The sequence below is a fragment of the Gossypium arboreum genome, chromosome 8 (genome assembly GCF_025698485.1).
Source record: "Gossypium arboreum isolate Shixiya-1 chromosome 8, ASM2569848v2, whole genome shotgun sequence".
NCBI classification, from domain to species: domain Eukaryota; kingdom Viridiplantae; phylum Streptophyta; class Magnoliopsida; order Malvales; family Malvaceae; genus Gossypium; species Gossypium arboreum.
Genome location: NC_069077.1, coordinates 33042605 through 33062350, shown reverse-complemented (window position 1 = coordinate 33062350; position 19746 = coordinate 33042605). Strand labels below are relative to the sequence as shown.

General features: G+C 34.8%; 2 protein-coding genes across 2 annotated transcripts; both read left to right on the top strand.

The window, feature by feature from the left end:
• The first annotated feature begins 1428 nt into the window (after window positions 1–1428).
• Window positions 1429–2277, top strand: LOC108468244 (uncharacterized). The gene has a single exon (XM_017769136.2). It carries the CDS (start codon window positions 1429–1431, stop codon window positions 2275–2277), a length of 849 nt encoding a protein of 282 aa, XP_017624625.2.
• Window positions 2278–16663: 14386 nt separating this feature from the next.
• On the top strand, window positions 16664–19073 carry LOC108468243 (uncharacterized). Its single transcript, XM_017769135.2, has 7 exons — window positions 16664–16921; window positions 17010–17312; window positions 17414–17622; window positions 17716–17764; window positions 17837–17926; window positions 18053–18115; window positions 18249–19073. The coding sequence occupies exons 1-7, from the start codon at window positions 16754–16756 to the stop codon at window positions 19071–19073; spliced, it is 1707 nt and encodes a 568-aa protein (XP_017624624.2). The 5' UTR covers window positions 16664–16753.
• The last annotated feature ends 673 nt before the right edge of the window (window positions 19074–19746 follow it).

The following is a 19746-nucleotide window of genomic DNA, read 5'->3' as shown; positions in this document are numbered from 1 at the left end:
TCGTAGTACACCGGCTTCTCATAAAGGAAGAATGCAAGCCAGTTTAGTAGAAGCTTTGAAGGATGAAGCCAAATATATTGTTGAAAATAAAAAAAGAGGTCAAGAAACAGTTTGACGCTGGTTTCCTGCACGTGGTCAAATATTCGGAGTGGATAACCAATATAGTCCCTGTCCCTAAGAAAGATAGGAAAGTGCGAATGTGTGTAGATTACAAGGATTTAAACAAGGCCAACCCAAAAGACAATTTCCTGTTGCCCTACATCGATACTTTAGTAGACAACATGAAAGGTCATTTATTATTCTCTTTCATGGATGGTTTCTCTGGATATAACCAGATAAATATGAATCCAGAAGATATGGAGAAAACCACATTTGTAATAATGTGGGGAAAATTATGTTATAATTTGAAGCCGTTTGAACTGATAAAATGTAGGAGCAATATATCAAATAGCCATGGTGACTTTATTTCATGATATGCTGCATAAAGAAATTGAGGTTTATGTTGATAATATGATCGCAAAATCCTGAACAAAGAAAGAGCATATGAAAGTCTTGAGAAAACTGTTCTTGAAGTTGAGGAAATTCTAGCGGAAGCTGAACCTAACAAAATACACTTTCAGGGCCACGTTAGGAAAATTGCTGGGATTTGTAGTCAGTAAGAAAGGGATCAAAATTGACCAGAATAAAGTCAAGGCCATATAAGAGTTACCACTTTTACGTACCCAAAAAAAGGTTCAGGGTTTCTTAAGGAGATTAAATTACATTGCCCAGTTCATTTCACAACTAACAAAGAAATGTGATATCATATTCTGTCTTCTTAAGAAACATTATTTAGGTGTATGGGGTGAGGAATGCCAGAAGACCTTTGACAAGGTTAAACATTACTTGTCCAATGCCTTAGTGCTGATTCCACCTAGCCTAGATAAACCACTGATACTATAGTTGATAGTATTTGGAAATTTTATGAGATGCATACTAGGCCAACATAATGAGTTAGGGAGGAAAGAAAGAATGATCTATTAACTCAGCAAGAAGTTCAATGAATGCGAGACAAGATATTCGCCAATCGAGAAGCTGTGTTGCACCTTAGTCTAGACCACCCGAAGGCTAAGATAGTATATGTTGTATCATACGACTTGGCTTATTTCGAAAATAGACCCTATGAAGTTCATGAGGGAGTCGAGTGCATTAAATGGAGGAATAGCTTGATGGAAAAATTTGCTCTATGAATTTGATATAATCTATGTAAACCAGAAGGCAGTAAAGGGGAGTGTAATAATGGATTTCCTACCTACCAGAGCTCTAGAAGATTACAAGCCTCTAAATTTTGATTTTCCTAATGAAGATCTAATGTATGTTACAACCATTGAAAAAAGTGCTTCAAAAGAATATCGCTGAAAATTGAATTTTGATGGAGTTTCAAATGCTATGGGTAACAAAATTGGAGCAATCCTAGTATCCTCAAACAGAGATCATTATCCTTTCACCAGTAAACTTGATTTTGACTATACAAGTAACATGGAAGAATATGAACTGTGTATCATGGGAATCCGGCCAGCTATAGAACGTAAGATCAAAGTGCTGAAAGTATGCGGTTATTCGGCACTAGTAATCTGTCAACTCAAGAATGAATGGGAGACAAGAAATTCCAAGCTGATTGATTATCGAAGGTTGGTTCTCGAGTTAATTAAAGAGTTTGATGACATCACCTTTTGCTACCTCCCGCAAGATGAAAATCAGAAGGGCAATGCCTTGGCTACCTTAGCCTCCATGGTCAGAGTGAACAAACAAGATAATGTAAAACCTATCCAGATGAGTATCTATGAGGTTCCAGCCTATTTCTACAACATCTGGGAAGAAAAAAAGGATGGTCACCCTTGGTACCATGACATATTGCAATATGTAAAGAATCATGAATACCCTGAGCAGCCAATCAAGAATGATAAAAGAACGCTAAGAAGGCTGGCCAATAAGTATGTCCCAGATAGGGAGATACTATACAAAAGAAGAAAAGATCAGGTGTTACTAAGATGTGTAGATGCTATTGAGGCTAAGAAAATCCTAGAAGAAGTCCATGAGGGTGTTTTCAGAACACATGCTAATAGTTTCACAATGCCTAGGCAAATTATGATATTCGAATATTATTGGTCCACTATGGAATATGATTATGTTAATTATGCAAAGAGGTGTCATAAATGTCAAATTTATGGGGACAAAATTCATGTGTCTCATTCACCTCTCCATGTGATGACTTCTTTGAGGCCTTTCTCCATGTAGTGCATGGATGTCAACCGGTGAATCTCGTAAAAGGCTTCCAATGGGCATCAATTCATCTTCATGGTCATCTATTACTTTAACAAGTGGCTAAAAGTCGCTTCTTATGCCAATGTCATAAAGTTGGCAGTTGACAAATTCTTGAAGATAAAGATCATATATCGGTATAGAATGCCAGAAAGAATTATATCTGACAACGTATTGAATTTGAACAACAGTAGGATAGCGGAGGTTTATGGTCAATTCAAGATCAAACATCACAACTCTTCACCATATCGCCTAGAAATGAATGGTGCAGTGGAGGCAGCTAATAAGAACATTAGGAAGATTGTGGGGAAAATGACAAAGACTTATAAAGATTGGCATGAAAAATTACCATTTGCCTTCGATACTTATCGAACCTCCACCGAGGCAGCAGCTTTATCATTGGTTTATGAAATGGAGATGGTTTTACCCATTGAAGTTGAAATTTCTTCTCTCTGAGTTTTATTAGAATTAAAGTTAGATGAAACACAATGGATCCAATATCAATATGATCAATTAAACTTGATAGAAGAAAAAAAGGCTAAAAGCTATCTATCATGATCAAATGTATCAAAAACGAATTATGTGAGCTTATGACAGAAATGTTAGCCCCAAAAATTCCATGAAGAGGACCTAATGTTAAAAATGATCTTTCCATACAAAAAGACTTCAGAGGAAAATGGATGCCGAATTGGGAAGGGACTTATATGGTGAAAAAAATTTTTTCTAGAGGAGCATTAATTCTAACCGAGATGGATGGAAAAGATTTGCCCAATCTTGTGAATTCAAATTCATTCAAGAAATACTTTGCCTAAAAAAAAGGAGAGGACGAGATGAAAATTTCTAAATAGTAGAAGGACCTGAAACAGGACCACTAGCTAGAAATAACCAAATTTGAAAGTTGGAAAGATCCTAAAACAAATAGTCCAAATTGGGACTACCTCTTCGGGTTTCCTGTCAAAGATATCAAACTTGAATGGAAGGCATGGTAACACATCAGTTGTAACAGTCTGTTTTTAGTTAAATCATAACAGTAGTTTTGAAACCACAAATTTGAGGTTGAATTATTTAATTTATTATTATTTTAATGCTTACAGCATGATATTATGTTGGTGTGAAAATTTTGTTAAGAAATTTTATTGTTTGATTGGTCAATTTGAGAAAAATGATTAAATCGCGTAAATTGTAAAAGTGGAGTTCTATTAGCTAAAAGTATCTAATAGCTATAGAACCATAAAATTAAGGTCCTTATGTTGTAATTATACCATTATTAGTTTGACTGGACAAAAATGGACAAGTATTAAATGATTTCTAAGTTCTATAACAAAGGTTAAATTAGTAATTTATTTATAAAGGATAATTAAAATAAAAAAAAAATCATTTTTTTTCATCTTTCTCACCACAGCCAAAACATTGAGAAAATAAAATAAATTAGGGGTTTAAAACATTCGGTCATTGTATAGCTCAATTGGTAAGTGATTTTGACTCGATTTTTAATGATTTCTATATTTTTGTGATCGTTGCATCTAGTACTAGCTAACCCAGGGATTATTTTGTAAAACTGTTAAAGATTTTGAAAGTTACCATTGATTAATATGTATGAGTTTTGTTGTTTGATGATAGATTATGAATATTTATTATGAATTATGCAAGTTTTGTAAAGTGATTTTTAATGAAAATGCAAAATAGGGATTAAATTGAGAAATGTGTAAAGTTAGTGGTTAAAATATGAAATAAATGAAAAATATGGGCTGCTAGGGGCATAATAGTAATTCGGCTAGTATGGGTCTATTGTGATTTTGTGTAATAAGGACTAAATTGTAAAAATGTGAAAGTTTAGAGGCTAATGTGTAAAATAACTTGAATTTATATTTCGGATTGAATTGAATAAATAGAGGAATAAATAAGTTGATTTTGATTACTTATAGATCAAGAAAAGAGGAATTCAGACTTAGATAGGGGAAAAAGTAAAGTAATTGAATAGTCGGTCTGTTTTGTCATTTCCGTACACGAGGTAAGTTTGTATAATTGAACTTAAATGTGTATTTATCTAATTGATGGATGGAATTGATATTTTATTTATCCTATTAGTTAAATTTGGAGATCTTAAATTAAATGTATTGTTACATAAGACAAGTTGTTGAATAAGATCATAGCTAGGTTATGACAATCAGAAAATAAGACCATAATCGAGTTATGGCATGTGAATGTAAGACCACGGCAGGGCCATGACAATGTATGTGTAAGACCATAGTTAGACTATGGCATCAGAAAATCGATGTACTCGTACTGTAAGTAATTATAAGCCGGAGTGGTTTGTAAGAGAATTGGTGAGAAATAGATACGTATCGATACAGGTATGTACACTGTTCAAGTACCGAGTTAAAATAAGTTGAGGACGTATGAGTTACTATGTGGTTAGACTTTATGTTAACTCATTGATTGATGCTTTAAGTGCTGTTTATGTTATCTATTTTGAAATGCTAATGAATGATGAGATTATTTCATATTTACATACGAACTTACTAAGCTTTATAGCTTGCTTTATTTATTTTTCTATGTTTTATAGTATTTTGAAGCTAGTTTGGATCCGGGGATCGTCAAGGACTTCATTGCACTATCGAACATCTATTTTGGTACCTTTGTATTGTTTATATATGGTATATGGCATGTGTAGGCTTTGGTCATTTTGGTGTGTTTGATGGAAATGTATTATGGCCATTAGAGGTAGCTTATGAAAATTATGTAGTTTGTTATAAATATTGACATGTGATATGGTGGATGTTGAATTATGATACTCAAATGTTTATTATGGTATGAGGAATTTATTTGATTGAGATATATTTGTTGTGGATTGATTTTGTATGATGAATTAGATGAATTATGGTACATGTTATAGATAGGTGAGTTATGTCTAGTAAAGCAAGTTGAGTTGATAGGTATTTGAATAGGTAAATGGTATTGAATTGAGTATTGAAATGGTTGAAATAGATATAGTATGATTTGTATATTAGTTGATGACTTTTGGCTGCATATTTGTGTCTTGAAATGGTACCATTTGAATTATGTAGGTACATGCAAATTTGGGTGACAAATTGGCTTAGTAAATAGCCTATTTCTGTCCACACGGGCAGAGACATTGGTGTGTGTCTCAGCCGTATGTGACACACGGTCGTGTGTCCCTTGGTGTTGAATATGAAATTAAGTCAGTATGCTCCACATGGCCCCACACATATGGGCGTGTGACTTGGCTGTGTGGCATAAGTCAGTATACCCTACAGGATTGGCACAGCTTAGCACACGGCCTGGTACACGGGTGTGTATGGTCATTTTTAGGGCACACGAGCTAGCCACACAAGCATGTGTGTTGGCTGTGTGACCTAAGTTAGAGAGCTGCACAAGGTTGGACACTGGCTGAGACACGACCATGTGCTCCCATTTCGAATGTCCACACGGCCTATGACACGGGCATGTCTAGTGTCTCACACAACCTAGCCACACGGGCGTGTGTCCCCTGTTTTGAGAAAAATTTTATAAGTTTCATAAAAGTATTATAAGTTATCAGTTTAGTCCTGAACCACTCTCAAAGCATGTTTAGAGCATCGTAGGCTAGTTTTAAGGACAAATTGATTGAGATTGAATGATGAATGGTTGAATTGATTAAATATTTGTGAAAAGTAGTTATAATTGTGTTGTAAGTCTGGTAATGCTTCGAACCTTATTCCTGCGTTAAATACGGGTAAGGGGTGCTACATTTATTGGTATCAGAACTACAGTTTAGTCTATTCTAGGACTAACATAGCGTGTGTGAAAGTCTAGCTATACATGCCATATATAACCTGTGATAGTGTGATGAATCCTAACATTATAAACTATGTTTTCATATAGTAATGGATCCCAAACGAGCTATAGCAAATGATGTTGAGAGTAATGCGCCAGCTCCCGCTCAATGGAAAGTGCCTTCTAAATCTAGACTCGTGTCGAGTAGTCACCGAGGTGAGGCTAAAGAAGCCTTTTTCCGAATGATGAAAAATTGGTTCACTCAATATGTCCGGACAAATCCGGCTGCTCAACAACCTCTACCTCCGCCAATTTCTCAACCAATCCCTTAGTTCCTCAAGTTATTGATCCTATACGATTGAACAAGCCACCAGTTGATAAAATTCGTAAGCATGGGGCTGAAGAGTTCAGGGCTACAGTTGACGATGACCCTGAGAGAGCTGAATTCTGGCTTCAAAATACAATCATAGTATTTGATGAGTTGTCTCGTACACTCGAAGAGTGTTTTAAACGTGTTGTATCCTTGTTGAGAGACACTACGTATCAATGGTGGAATACTTTGACATCAATGGTACTGAAAGAACGGGTTACATGGGATTTTTTTCAATCTGAGTTCAGAAAGAGATATATCAGCCAGAGGTTTAGTGATAAAAAAACACAAGGAGTTTCTAGAATTAAAACAGGGCTGTATGTCCATGACAGAATATGAACGAGAATTCGTGAGGCTCAATAAATATGCCCGAGAATGTGTTTCAACGGAAGCTATTATGGGCAAAAGATTTGAAGACGGATTGAATGAAGATATTAGATTCTTAGTCGAAATTCTAGAGTTGAAAGAGTTCGTGGTACTTGTCGATCGTGCTTGCAAAGCTAAAGAACTGGGCAAAAAAAAAGAAGAAAGGTTTATCCTGAAGCTAGAGATTCGAGAAAGAGATTGATGAATAAACCCTATTACTCTTTATCCAAGAAATCACGAGATGTTTATAGTCAACCAAATGCATCGGTGGAGTATTTTAATAGAGATCGTGGGAAGCAATTTACGAGTTCAAAAACTCCAGCTATATCAATGGCAAGTGTAGGTAATGTTAGACTAAATAAACCTGAATGTGGATGATGTGTAAAACAACATTTTGGAGAGTGTAGAATGAATGACAAATCCTGTTTTAGATGTGGTTCACATGAACATTTCATTCGAGATTGTCCTGAGTTAGATGAGAAAGATAAATCTCAGAATGTAAGATCAAGCAACACGATTGTGAGAGGAAGACCACCCCGTAATGTTGGAAATGTTAGAGGTGCAACATGAGATACTGTTGTGAGATCCAAGGCTAGAGCACTTGCCAGAACCTATGCTATTCGTGGTCGCGAAAAAGTGTCATCTCCAGATGTTATTACCGGTACATTCTCTCTTTATGACACTGATGTAGTTGCATTGATAGACCCAGGATCAACTCATTCATATATATGTGTGAACTTAGTGTCTAATAAGAATTTACTTTTTGATTCTACTGAGTTTGTTATAAAAGTGTCAAACCCCTTAGGCAAATATGTCTTGGTTGACAAAGTTTGCAAGAACTGTCGTTAATGACTCAGGGTTACTATTTTCTAGCTAATTTGATGTTGTTACCGTTTAATGGGTTTGATGTAATTCTGGGTATGGGCTGGTTGACATTACATGATGCAGTAGTAAATTGTAGACAAAAGACAATTAAGTTGAAATGTCTGAATAATAAGACTCTCTGAATCGAATCAAATGATCTGAGTGGTTTACCAGCTGTAATTTCGTCAATGTTAGCTCAGAAATATGTGAGAAAGGGATGCAACACACATGCAACACATATCTTGCATATGTACTTGATAAAAAAGTGTTAGAATCAAAGATTGAATCAATACCGGTTGTTTGAGAGTATCCAGATCTGTTTCTAGAAAAGTTACTGGGTTTGGCACCAATCAGAGAGGTTGAATTTGCTATTGATTTAGTACTGGGAACTTCACCGATATCTGTAGCTCCGTATAGAATGTCTTCGACAGAGTTGAAAGCTCAGTTCCAAGAATTAACTGATAGAGGATTCGCACGACCGAGTTTCTCACCCTGGGGTGCACCGATGTTGTTTGTAAAGAAAAAGAATGGTTCTATGAGAATGTGTATAGACTATCGAACATCTATTTTGGTACCTTTGAGTTGTGTATATATGGTATATGGCATGTATAGGCTTTGGTCATTTTAGTGTGTTTGATGGAAATGTATTATAGCTATTAGAGGTAGCTTATGAAAATTATGTAGTTTGTTATAAATATTGCCATGTGATATGGTTGATGTTAAATTATGATACTCAAATGTTTATTATGGTATGAGGTATTTATTTGATTGAGATATATTTGTTGTGGATTGATTTTGGATGATGAACTAGATGAATTATGGTACATAGTATAGATAGATAGGTGAGTTATGTCCAGTAAAGCAAGTTGAGTTGATAGGTATTTGAATAGGTAAATGGCATTGAATTGAATATTGAAATGGTTGAAATAGATATAGTATGATTTGTATATTGGTTGATGATTTTTGGCTGCATATTTGCATCTTGAAATGGTACCATTTGAGTTATGTAGGTACATGCAAATTTGGGTGACAAATTGGCTTAGTAAATAGTCTATTTTTGTCTACACAAGTAGAGACACAGGCGTGTGTCTCAGCCGTGTGTGACACACGGTCATGATACACAGCCGTGTGTCCCCTGGTGTTGAATTTGAAATCAAGTCAATATGCTACACACGGCCTCACACACACGGGCATGTGACTTGGCCGTGTGGCATAAGTCATTATACCCTATAGGATTGGCACGGCCTAGCACACGGCCTGGTACACGAGCGTGTATGGTCATGTATAGGGAACACGGGCGTGTCTCTTGGCCGTGTGACCTAAGTCAGAGAGTTATATGGGGTTGGACACGGGCTGTGACACGACCATGTGCTCTCATTTCGAATGTCCATACGGCCTATGACACGGGCGTGTTTGGTGGCCGTGTGAGACACATGGCCTGGCCATACGAGCGTGTGTCCCCTGTTTTGAGGAAAATTTTATAAGTTTCATAAAAGTATTATAAGTTATCAATTTAGTCTCGAACCACTCTCACAGCATGTTTAGGGCCTCGTAGGCTCGTTTTAGGTACAAATTGATTGAGATTGAATTATGAATGGTTGAATTGATTAAATGTTTGAGAAAAGTATTTATAATTATGCTGTAAGTCCAGTAATGCTCCGAACCCTATTCCTGTGTTGAATACAGGTGAGGGGTGTTACATTAATAATAAAACTAGGATGAACCACAAACAATATCGACCTAAACATTAAAAGAGAAAACCATTCTAAAAAATGACATGTTGCATTCATATGCATTTAGATAGGAGCACTTGATTCATTCTAATCATAACATCCTAATTGCTTGGCAAAATATAAGCCTATGAAATAGATTCCACAGGTCATGCTCCCTAGAGAACGATGTAATGGTTTAGTGAAATAGTGACTCTCATATCCCTGAAGATGCAGTGGATCAGATCAAAGTTTCAATAGCGAATCTTATCTCCCTGAAGTTGCAGTGGAGCAAGATGAAGCTACAAATCCTATACCCTTGAAGTTGCAATAGTTTGAAATAAAATTACAATAGCAAATCTTATCTCCCTAAAGTTGCAATGAAACAAGATGAAGCTACAAATCCTATACCCCTGAAGTTGCAGTGGGTCAGATTGAAGCTACAATAGCGAATCTTATCTCCCTGAAGTTGTAGTGGAGCAAGATAAAGCTACAAATCTCATACCCTATAGTTGCAGTGGGTTGGAATGAATCTACAATAGTGAATCTTATCTCCCTGAAGTTATAGTGGAACAAGATTAAGCTACAAATCCTATACCACTGAAGTTGCAGTAGGTCAGAATGAATCTACCGTAGCGAATCTTATCTCTCTGAAGTTGTAGTGGAACAAGATAAAGCTACAAATTCTATACCCCTGAAGTTTCAATAGGTTGGAATGAAATTACAATGGCAAACCTTATCTCACTGAAGTTGCAATGGAGCAAGAAGAAGTTACAAATCCTATATCCCTGAAGTTGCAATGGAATGGATTGAAACTACAATAGTAAATCTTATCTCCTTGAAGCTGCAATTGAGCAAGATGAAACTGTAACACTAAATCCTGCCTTCCTAAAGTTTTAGCGAAGTGGATACAATGAAGTAGAGTAGCCAATGGATTGAAAGAATAAGCTACTTGAGAAAGATGAACACCAAAGAAGTCTAGATTTAGCGGGACTGAATAGAATTGGTCCTCTTATAAGGTCTTTACTCCCCTCCCATTACATGAAAATGAGCAAAGAGGGGCAACTGTAACAAGCCAAATTCGTCCGGCCCAAACCCAAACAAAACAAACCAAAAAAATAGTTAAAATAAAAAAAAATAAAAATCCATTAACAGTCCAAATTACAAGCCTAAGACCCAATCTACTAACTTAAACCTTAAAGCCCAATAACCCAATAGCTGAAAGCCCAAAAGCCCAAAACCTAAATAAATAAATAAAATAAAATAAAACCCTAAGTCTTCTTCAGCATTGCTCCCTCGCCTTGTCAGCAGACGAGCCATCTAAGGCTGACACTGCGTCATCCTTGCCACCAACACCTGGAAAAACAGAGAAACAGAGGCAAAGAAGTAGAGAAAAGAAAAAAAATATATAATATTATTTTGTAATAATTTCGGCTATAAAAGCCAAAAATGGATTGTAACAAAAAAAAAAAAAAGATTCAGCAGAGAATACAAAAAGAAAAAAAAAGTTTAAAGAAGGTAGATTTTTTAATTTTATTTGCCTTTTTAAATTTCAAAAAATAAAAATAAATAAAAATAAAAATAAAAAACAAAATATTCAAGTTTTTAACTTGTAATACTCGCGTCGTCATAGTGCCCCTGTCTCCAACTCGAGAAGCACATGGTCCTTTATTGTTAATTATTGATACTATTAATACTATTAAGTGATTATCGTTGCTAATTAATATTATTTTTTAAAAATGTGCTCAAATATCAATATTTTATGTAATTATATTATTATCATACATTTTATATTATTTCATTATTATTATCATTATTATCATATAGTATTATTAATTGAATATTTTTATTGTTATTATTATTTCTTATTATTGTATTCACTATAGTCTTTGTTAATTTATTTCATTATTTATGTTGTTATTTTGTTAATATCATAATTTTTCCATCATCGTACATTGTAACTATTGCTACATACATTCATTCGCTTTTTGGCGCAAGCACATAAAAATAAATAATTAAAACCAATGCAATGTTCGTTTATTTTGGGATGTGAGGAGCCGTGCTCCTAACTTACGGAGTATGGGCTCTTTCTAGAATTTAAATAACCAAACATCCTATTTAAAATTCAAGACGCGTAGGACTTAGGTAATAATCAAATGACGAGTATTCTTGTTTTCGAGGATTCAAGATATCGTGCCCTAACTTACGGAACATGATCTTTTTTTCTTGATTAACTTGAAATAAGAAGTCCATTTTCATAAAATTTAATTTAGTTAGCGATATTTTAATCAAATCATGAAAGAAGGAGATCATATGTTAAATTTTCTTTGAATTCTCAATCTCGACACTAAGACATCAAGTAATCAACTAGGTACCAATTTTGGGTGATATGGTGCTAATCTTTCCTCGTACGTAACTAACTCTCAAACCCATTTCTTGGATTTTGTTGACCAAAAATTATCATTTTAAATCTACACCTTTAATTAAAATGATTAAGTTTCGAGGTGACCCGATCACACCTAATAAAAAAGATTGGTGGCGACTCCATTTTCATTTTAAAATAACAATTTGATTTCCAAAAAGGTTTTGACAATGTTATTAATTTTTTAAGATGATTGAGTTGTTTAGATCAACCAAAAGTAACCAAAGATTGAATGAGTAACAACTCGACCGCCACCAAACATGTGAATGTTTAATTAGAAAATACCACACCAAAATATATAAAATTAAGTAAGCAGTGTTCGCAAGTATTCGAGTCAAATTGTAATATAGATGTGTACAACGGAACACAGGGATGTATTCCGAGATCATATCCAAGGGAGGACGAATTAAATCATAAATCTACTTCTACAATAACAAGTTTAAACAGTAGCAATTAAAACTTATATTACAATAAACAATAAAATAGATAACAAGCATAAACTAAATTAAATAAACAAAAAATAGACAAACAACTAAATCAAGTTAACAAACAGAAGATTAACTTGTTTCAATGGTTGTAGTTAACTTCAGAATTTGGGTTTAAATGGAATTAACTAGTATTACCTACCGACTTCTACTAATTAATTAATTGACAAGTAGTTGCTTATCTCCTGACCTCACTTTCCCCATCGGGATAAACTACAATTTACTTGGTAAATTTATTTCCCGACCTCATTTAACCTAAATTACTTCCTAGGGTTGTCAATCCCAGGGTTTAGGCACACATTGTAACACCCCTAACCCTTAACCGTCGCCGAAACAGGATTACGGAGCATTACCAGACTTTACAAACTATAATAAAAGTATTTCACAACATTTAATATACATTTTAAGAACCATTCATAACACACTCATATTGTCCCTTATATGACCTCTTGAGGCCCAAAACACGCTTTAGAAATAAATAGAGACTAAATCGAAATCTCACAGAACTTTTCACAAAATTACAAAATTTTCATATGTGTAGGGGACACACGCCCTTATGGGTAGACCATGTAAGAGACACGCCTATCTCTTAGGCCATGTGGGCGTTCGATATGAAGTACACGGCCGTATCCTAGCCCATGTCCTTACCCGTGTAACTCTCTGACTTGGGTCACATGGCTAAGCCACACTCCCGTGTGCTAGGCCGTGTGTAAGATGCAGGGGTCACACAACCAAGTCAAACGCCGGTGTGCTAGTCCATGTGCAAAAACCTGGGCATTCTGTTTCTAAATTATAAGATGCAGGGGACACACGAATAGGCCACACGCCCATGTGCTAGGCTGTGTGTCACACACAGCTGAGACACACGCCCGTGTCTCTGCCCATTTGGACAAAAATAAGTCATTTTATGACCTCTTTTCTCTCCCATTTTTTACTTTATCTTACACACTTCAATCATACATATGGGCCATAACAATACCTTCAAAACAACAGTTTTCTAGTTCTAATATAGTCATATTATCACTTATATACCTATGAGTTATTCAACACTTAATTAACCAAACACATAATTCAACGTGATTAAATCATATATACCAAAAGTTAGATTAGGTGTAGAACAAAATATAATTCTTAACTTTTACATAAACCAACTTAATCCTATACATGCCATATAAACCAAAATGTACATTGCAAAAATTACCGGAATAAGCTAGACAATGTTCCTTGATGTGTTGATCTAATCTCCCAACCACACGTTAATCTACAAGAACATTAAACACACAAGTAAGTTTAATGAAGCTTAGTAAGTTCATTGGCTTTAAAAGTAAGTCTTACCGAACATTCTATAGTAAATCATTAAACGAGTATGTCACTATCATTTCCTACCATTCATAATTTCAAATGATGAATTCACTTGATTTAGCTCAATATTAATAACTTCATAAATTCTATCACATTAATTCCTTATGACACTTAACCAATATTTGTCAAATTAGAGAACGTCTTACGGATTTGAGTACAACGTTTTCTTGGTGCCATAGTCTAACTATGGTCTTACACAAATATTGCCATGGCCCTGCCATGGTCTTACACTCGTAGTGCCATAACCCAGTTATGGTCTTTTCATTAAAATGTCATATCCCAGCTATGGTCTTACAATTAAATATTGTCATGGTCCAACCATGATCTTATCCGTCAATGTATCTTGTCTCACGGAACGATCGTACTCACTCCTGAATTCCACTTAATTTGAACTTCCAATTCGATTTTCATTTTATTACAATAATCATAATTCAGGAACAAAGATATGAAATAATACATTATATCATTCCTAAATTAACAATTAATCATGAAAGTTCAACCATATGAACTTACATGGGCTAATTTGTAGAATTTGTAGTAGTTCAGGGATTATTTTGCAAATTTTCCTTTTTCACGATTATCTACGACTCTTGATCTAAAATAAAAAATTACTCTTTCATTAGCACATACTTAAATTTTAATTCACTTTACAATTTATACCCCTCAATTTTTGAAATTATATAATTACCTCAACTTTTACAATTTTTGCACTTTAGTCCCCCACCAATTAGCCCATCATATAAGCTAATTTTTCTCAACTAACACTTTAGCTTAATATTCTAAGTTATTAGACAACCTTTGATAAACAGAATTTAATGTCCTAAAAAACAATTTCCTTTGAAATCACTTAATAAATCATCATATAACATAATTAAAACTCTAAATCCATGTTAATTCATCACAAATATCCTACACTCATCCATGGTAACTTTCAAAATTTCTAACTAAATCAAAAACTAATGAAATAGATAGTTGGACCTAATTGTAAAAGTCTTAAAAACACAAAAATTTCATGAAAAGACAAGAATTGACTCGCATGAAGTGAAAATATGAAAAATCAGTTTCTTGAAGACCTCCTATGGCTGTTTTTGGCTGAGAATTATGAAGAAATGTCCAGATTTCTTCTAATCTTTATTTTTATCCAATTAAATTTTATTTTTATTTCCCAACTTACCCCTCAATCACCTAACCCATTGATTTGTTTCTTCTCCTGACGTTTCAGCCATTCTTTGGGCGGCAATTTACCCCTTTAGTCCTTCCTTATTCATCACTTAAACTATTTAATCACTATTTCTTTAATTAACAAGTTTTTCATCTTTTTCGATTTAGTCCTTTTTACTTAATTAACTATCAAAACGTTAAAATTTTCTAACGAAACTTTAATACTAACTTAATGATACTTCGTAAATATTTATAAAAATATTTACGGCTCAGTTTATAAAATCGAGGTCTTTGTACCTCATTTTCTAAACCACATATCTAAATAAATTCTTATAACACACAAATTACTATTTCAAAAATCCTCCTAAAATCATTTTTGACACGTAAATATTAAATAATAAAATTTACGAGCTTACTCGTCAATTTGGTGGTCTGAAACCACTATTTCCAACACCACTGAAAATTGAGTCGTTACACACATAGTTTAAAACCAATTAATTCTTATGAAAAACTCGCATTCCTCCGTTAACTACTCTCACATCCACTCGTTAATCTCCCTAGAGAATTAGCCTCTCATGGATCTAAATTCCATAACTCTTAGATTTAATTTAAACATGTAAAAAAACACAAATAAATTAAAGTATGAGATGGCAAGAAATTGCTCAATTGATTGAATCGAATGTGCTTATAGTTGCGTAATCTATTGACAATTAATTTATCTTGATGTTTGCAAAAGAACAATAAAAGAAAACTGATGAATACTTCAATAGAAAAGAATTAGGTTCAAAGCAAACCTAGTCAAAAAGAACAAAGTTTGTAAAAACAGAAAATAAAATGAACTAAAAACTTATATATCCTAACTACTGCTCCTAAAGGCTTGCTTACATCTTAGCAGTAACCTTTATATTTATAATGATGTTTAGAAATCCAAATTAGGTCTATTACAGACCCTAATCTCGAAAGTGATTGATTGCACGAACGATTTTAGCCATTCTGATACTTGTCTCCCATGTCCATACCTGTGTTGCAACACTGATTTCTTGAGCTTGGAGTTCCGATTTCACATGTTAGGTCTCAGGAAACTTGTACTACACTCGAGTGTTGTCCATAAGGCTGTTGGGCTGCTAAATACTCATCCTACACACTCATTAAACATATTTGAACTACTTAAGAGTTGAATTGGCCTAATAGGTTAATTAACATCAATTCTTGCATAAAAACGCTTATTTTTCACATAAATGAATCTAAACTACGAAAGGTAAAAATACGAAAATTAAACATAAAATACTTGAAAAACAAGCTTCCTAAGTGTCGAAATGTACTAAAACTACCGCCACATTTAATTATTATTTCTACACTTGTTAATTTCTTAAGTCAATTATTATTTAATTAAATTAATAAATTCTATAAAAGTGAAAATTCTTATTTAAGTATACAATTGAATTAAAATTTTTAAAATTTATTTAAATTGAATATTGATTAATTTCTGTGGCTTATTTTCGATTTCCTTTAACAAATTCTATTTTTGTTTGGTTAAGAAAAGCAGTAATGTTTTTAAATAACAACAAAAAGATTGTTAGCTAAAGAATCTAGTTAGTAGATAAAATTAATTTGATAATGTAGTAAAACACTTCAACTGCTTTTGTAAATTCTTTAACTTTAGTTTCAACAATGTAAAACAATTATTACATATGAACCTGCTTTCCCGGTTACTTACATTGGTTACTTTAAACTAAAAAAGGAAGAAAATAAAAACGCCATTAACAAGCTAAATTCAGTCCTGTTATAACGAAATCTAGCATTTTCCCCATTAATATAAATCTGATTTGATTCTCTGTATGCAAAAATAAAGCGTAAAATCTTCATTTGGTTCTTATTATCCAATAAATTTGTTGCACGATTTGTGTTTCCAAGAACATAATCAAGAAACGGGAAAATGGACGACAGCTGTGCTGTGTGTGCTGAAACTTTAGAATGGGTTGCCTACGGCGCCTGCGGTCACCGGGACGTCTGCTCCAACTGCGTCGCTCGTCTCCGCTTCATCTGCAACAATCGCCGCTGCTGCATCTGCAAGACTGAGTCCGATGTCATCTTCGTCACTAAGGTTAGAAGAGTCGAATGATCGTAATCGTAGCGTTAGATAACGAAATTAAAGCAAAGTTATGTATATATATTCTGGTTTTTCTTTCCAGTTTTTAGGGGATTACACGAGCTTGGTCAATGACTTCTCTGTATTGCCATATGATGTAAGAGAAGGACGGATGGGTTCGTACTGGTACCATGAGGATACGCAAGCCTTTTTCGATGATGTTGATCACTACAAAATGATCAAGGCAATGTGCAAGCTTTCATGTACTGTATGTGACAAGATGGAGGATCGATCAAATGATGGGATGAAGCGACGGGTGCAGTTTAGGAACATTGAACAGTTGAAAAATCATTTGATTCATAGGCATAGACGGGCTATGTGCAGCCTATGTTTGGCAGGACGGAAGGTATGGTTAATATGACCATTGTTTAGCTTTATTTATAGCTGTTTGCATGCACTGAATCATTGATTATCTCACTGGTTTCTCTGAGCTGTGTGTAATTGTAGGTGTTTATATGTGAACAAAAACTATATACAAGAGCACAGGTGAATCAACATATAAACACAGGTAACTCTGAGGTGGATGGGACCGAGAGTGAGAGAGGTGGATTCATGGGGCATCCAAAGTGTGTGTTCTGCAACACCCCATTCTATGGGGAAAGTGAGTTATACTCCCATATGTCCATAGAGCATTATACATGTCATATATGTCAAAGGTACTGAGTTATTGATCCTGGTAGCATTTTTAGGACACGAGTTAAAACAAGTGGACTTTGACTTACTTTTTGCTTGTTGAATGTTCAATGCAGGCGGCATCCAGGACATAATAAATATTACAAGAATTATGATGATCTCGAGGTAAGATGACCTTCCATATTTCTTATGCTTTTATTTATTCTTAAATGGAAGAATGAAAATTGTCTACCGCAGATCCATTTTCGCCGAGATCATTACCTATGTGAGGATGAGGTTTGCCTTGCCAAAAAGTTTATTGTCTTTCGGTCTGTAGCTGACCTAAAGGTGACTTCTTGGGGGCATTTAAATGTTGTTTTTCTTTTTTGATTATTTGTGTATTTCCTTATTATAGTTCACCTTTCTCTTTTCCATATATGCTAAGTTCTTGTATTTTCAATTTTATCCTTTCAGAGGCATAATACCAATGAACATGGAGGTCACATGTTTCGTGCACGGTGTAATACTGCTTTACAAGTATGTATCATCCTTCTAAGCAATAGACTCCAGATTAGTTTGATTTCACCGTAATTCATTCACTGGTAAGCGTTCATTTGTAGATGGCTTGTTGACTTCTTTGATGTTTTGTTAATTGGTCGTACATTTTCAGATACCGACCAGCTCTCAACATCATCAAAATAATGAAGATAATCGTTATGGAAGGGGGCGAACGGTTCGACGTCAACCATCTGATAATGACTATCAACTTTCAATGGCCATTGAGGCAAGTTTGGGGACAGCCAATGTGCCCTCAACGTCATCTACTGTGCAGGTTGTCTCTGCTTATTGGGACACAAATGATGTTCATCCTTTTGAATCATTATCTACAATAGATCTCGAATCATCTTCAAGATATCTTCAAGCATTGGGGGCAGGCTCTAGGGGTGCACCTTTTCAAGCATCTTCTTTTCCTCCACTTCCCATTGTTCCCAGCACCAGTCGACAAAAATCTAAACAGGGCTCAGAAGATAACACCAAGCAAGCTCATCTACCATGCCAGAAGAACAAGAATAAAAAGTCATTTAGTTTAGTTCAGGCATGGGTCATGCAAGCATCAAGTAGTTCAAGTCAAATTACTAAAACAACAAATATTGCAGCCGTGGCATCACCTATTACAGGTAAGGGAGTTGCAGAATTGAGCTATACAAGTTCAAGTCATGCACAGGCTCAGACTCAATCGACAACAGCAGATATATTAACAGAATCTGGTTCTGGAATGAGCTCAGGCAATGTAAGTAGGATTAGCCACTCTTCATCAGCTCCAAATCATGCTAATGGTGGATACCCTGAATCAGAACCATTGGTTTCTGGGTTTCCTCCGGTTTGTGGAGCACAAAGGCACAAGCATTCTTCAAGCAGCCGGGTTCTGAGGATTGTAAAAGAAGTTCATATGACCAACAAATCTTTAGCTGAACAGATGATGAGATGCTCTTGAATATGATGAACAAAAATACACTGGCTTTTAAAGAAATATCTAGACAGTAGACATTTGGCTTGGAACACCTTTTTCAAAAACAGACACAGTTAACTGACACCTATAATGCTAATTTAGAAAGTAATGGCCTGCAACTGAAACTGATGGCAGTGTCAAGCTGACATATAATAATGTCTTTTAGAAAGGGAATGTTAAGATCAGCAATCAATGGAGTAGAAAATGTATTCTGACTTCATTAATCCTTGCAACTAATACCACGGTATTTAATACAAATACATCAACCAACTGTTCTAACTAAAACAGTTAAATGCTAACCAAGTAACTGTAACTGTAAAGTAGTTACTCATAACATGCCCCGTACTTGTCAACATTTTCCCCTTCAAAACTCTCCTTATCAATCGCCACAACTCAAAGCAGACTGCGACACTTTGTGAACAATGGTACTGACAGTAGTTTTGTCAATATGTCCGCGATTTGATCTGAACCAGGTACATGTCCTACTTGAAACAATCCACTTACAACCTTTTCTCTGACAAAGAAACAAGTCTAACTCTACATGTTTGAATTTAGAGTGCATAACAGGATTCCCCACTACTACAACCGCAGCTGAGCTATCACACCATATCAATGCTTTACTTCTAACTGGAACATATAACTCAGTTAATAAGGATTG

What these genes read in the sequence shown, in the direction of transcription:
- LOC108468243 (XM_017769135.2), top strand. Translation starts at nt 16,754, where the DNA reads ATGGACGACAGCTGTGCTGTGTGTGCTGAAACTTTAGAATGGGTTGCC. An exon ending in ATGTCATCTTCGTCACTAAG is followed by an intron (nt 16,922 to 17,009) that starts GTTAGAAGAGTC and finishes TTTTCTTTCCAG; the next exon opens with TTTTTAGGGGATTACACGAG. An exon ending in GGTCTGTAGCTGACCTAAAG is followed by an intron (nt 17,927 to 18,052) that starts GTGACTTCTTGG and finishes TTATCCTTTCAG; the next exon opens with AGGCATAATACCAATGAACA.
- LOC108468244 (XM_017769136.2), top strand. Translation starts at nt 1,429, where the DNA reads ATGGGTAACAAAATTGGAGCAATCCTAGTATCCTCAAACAGAGATCAT.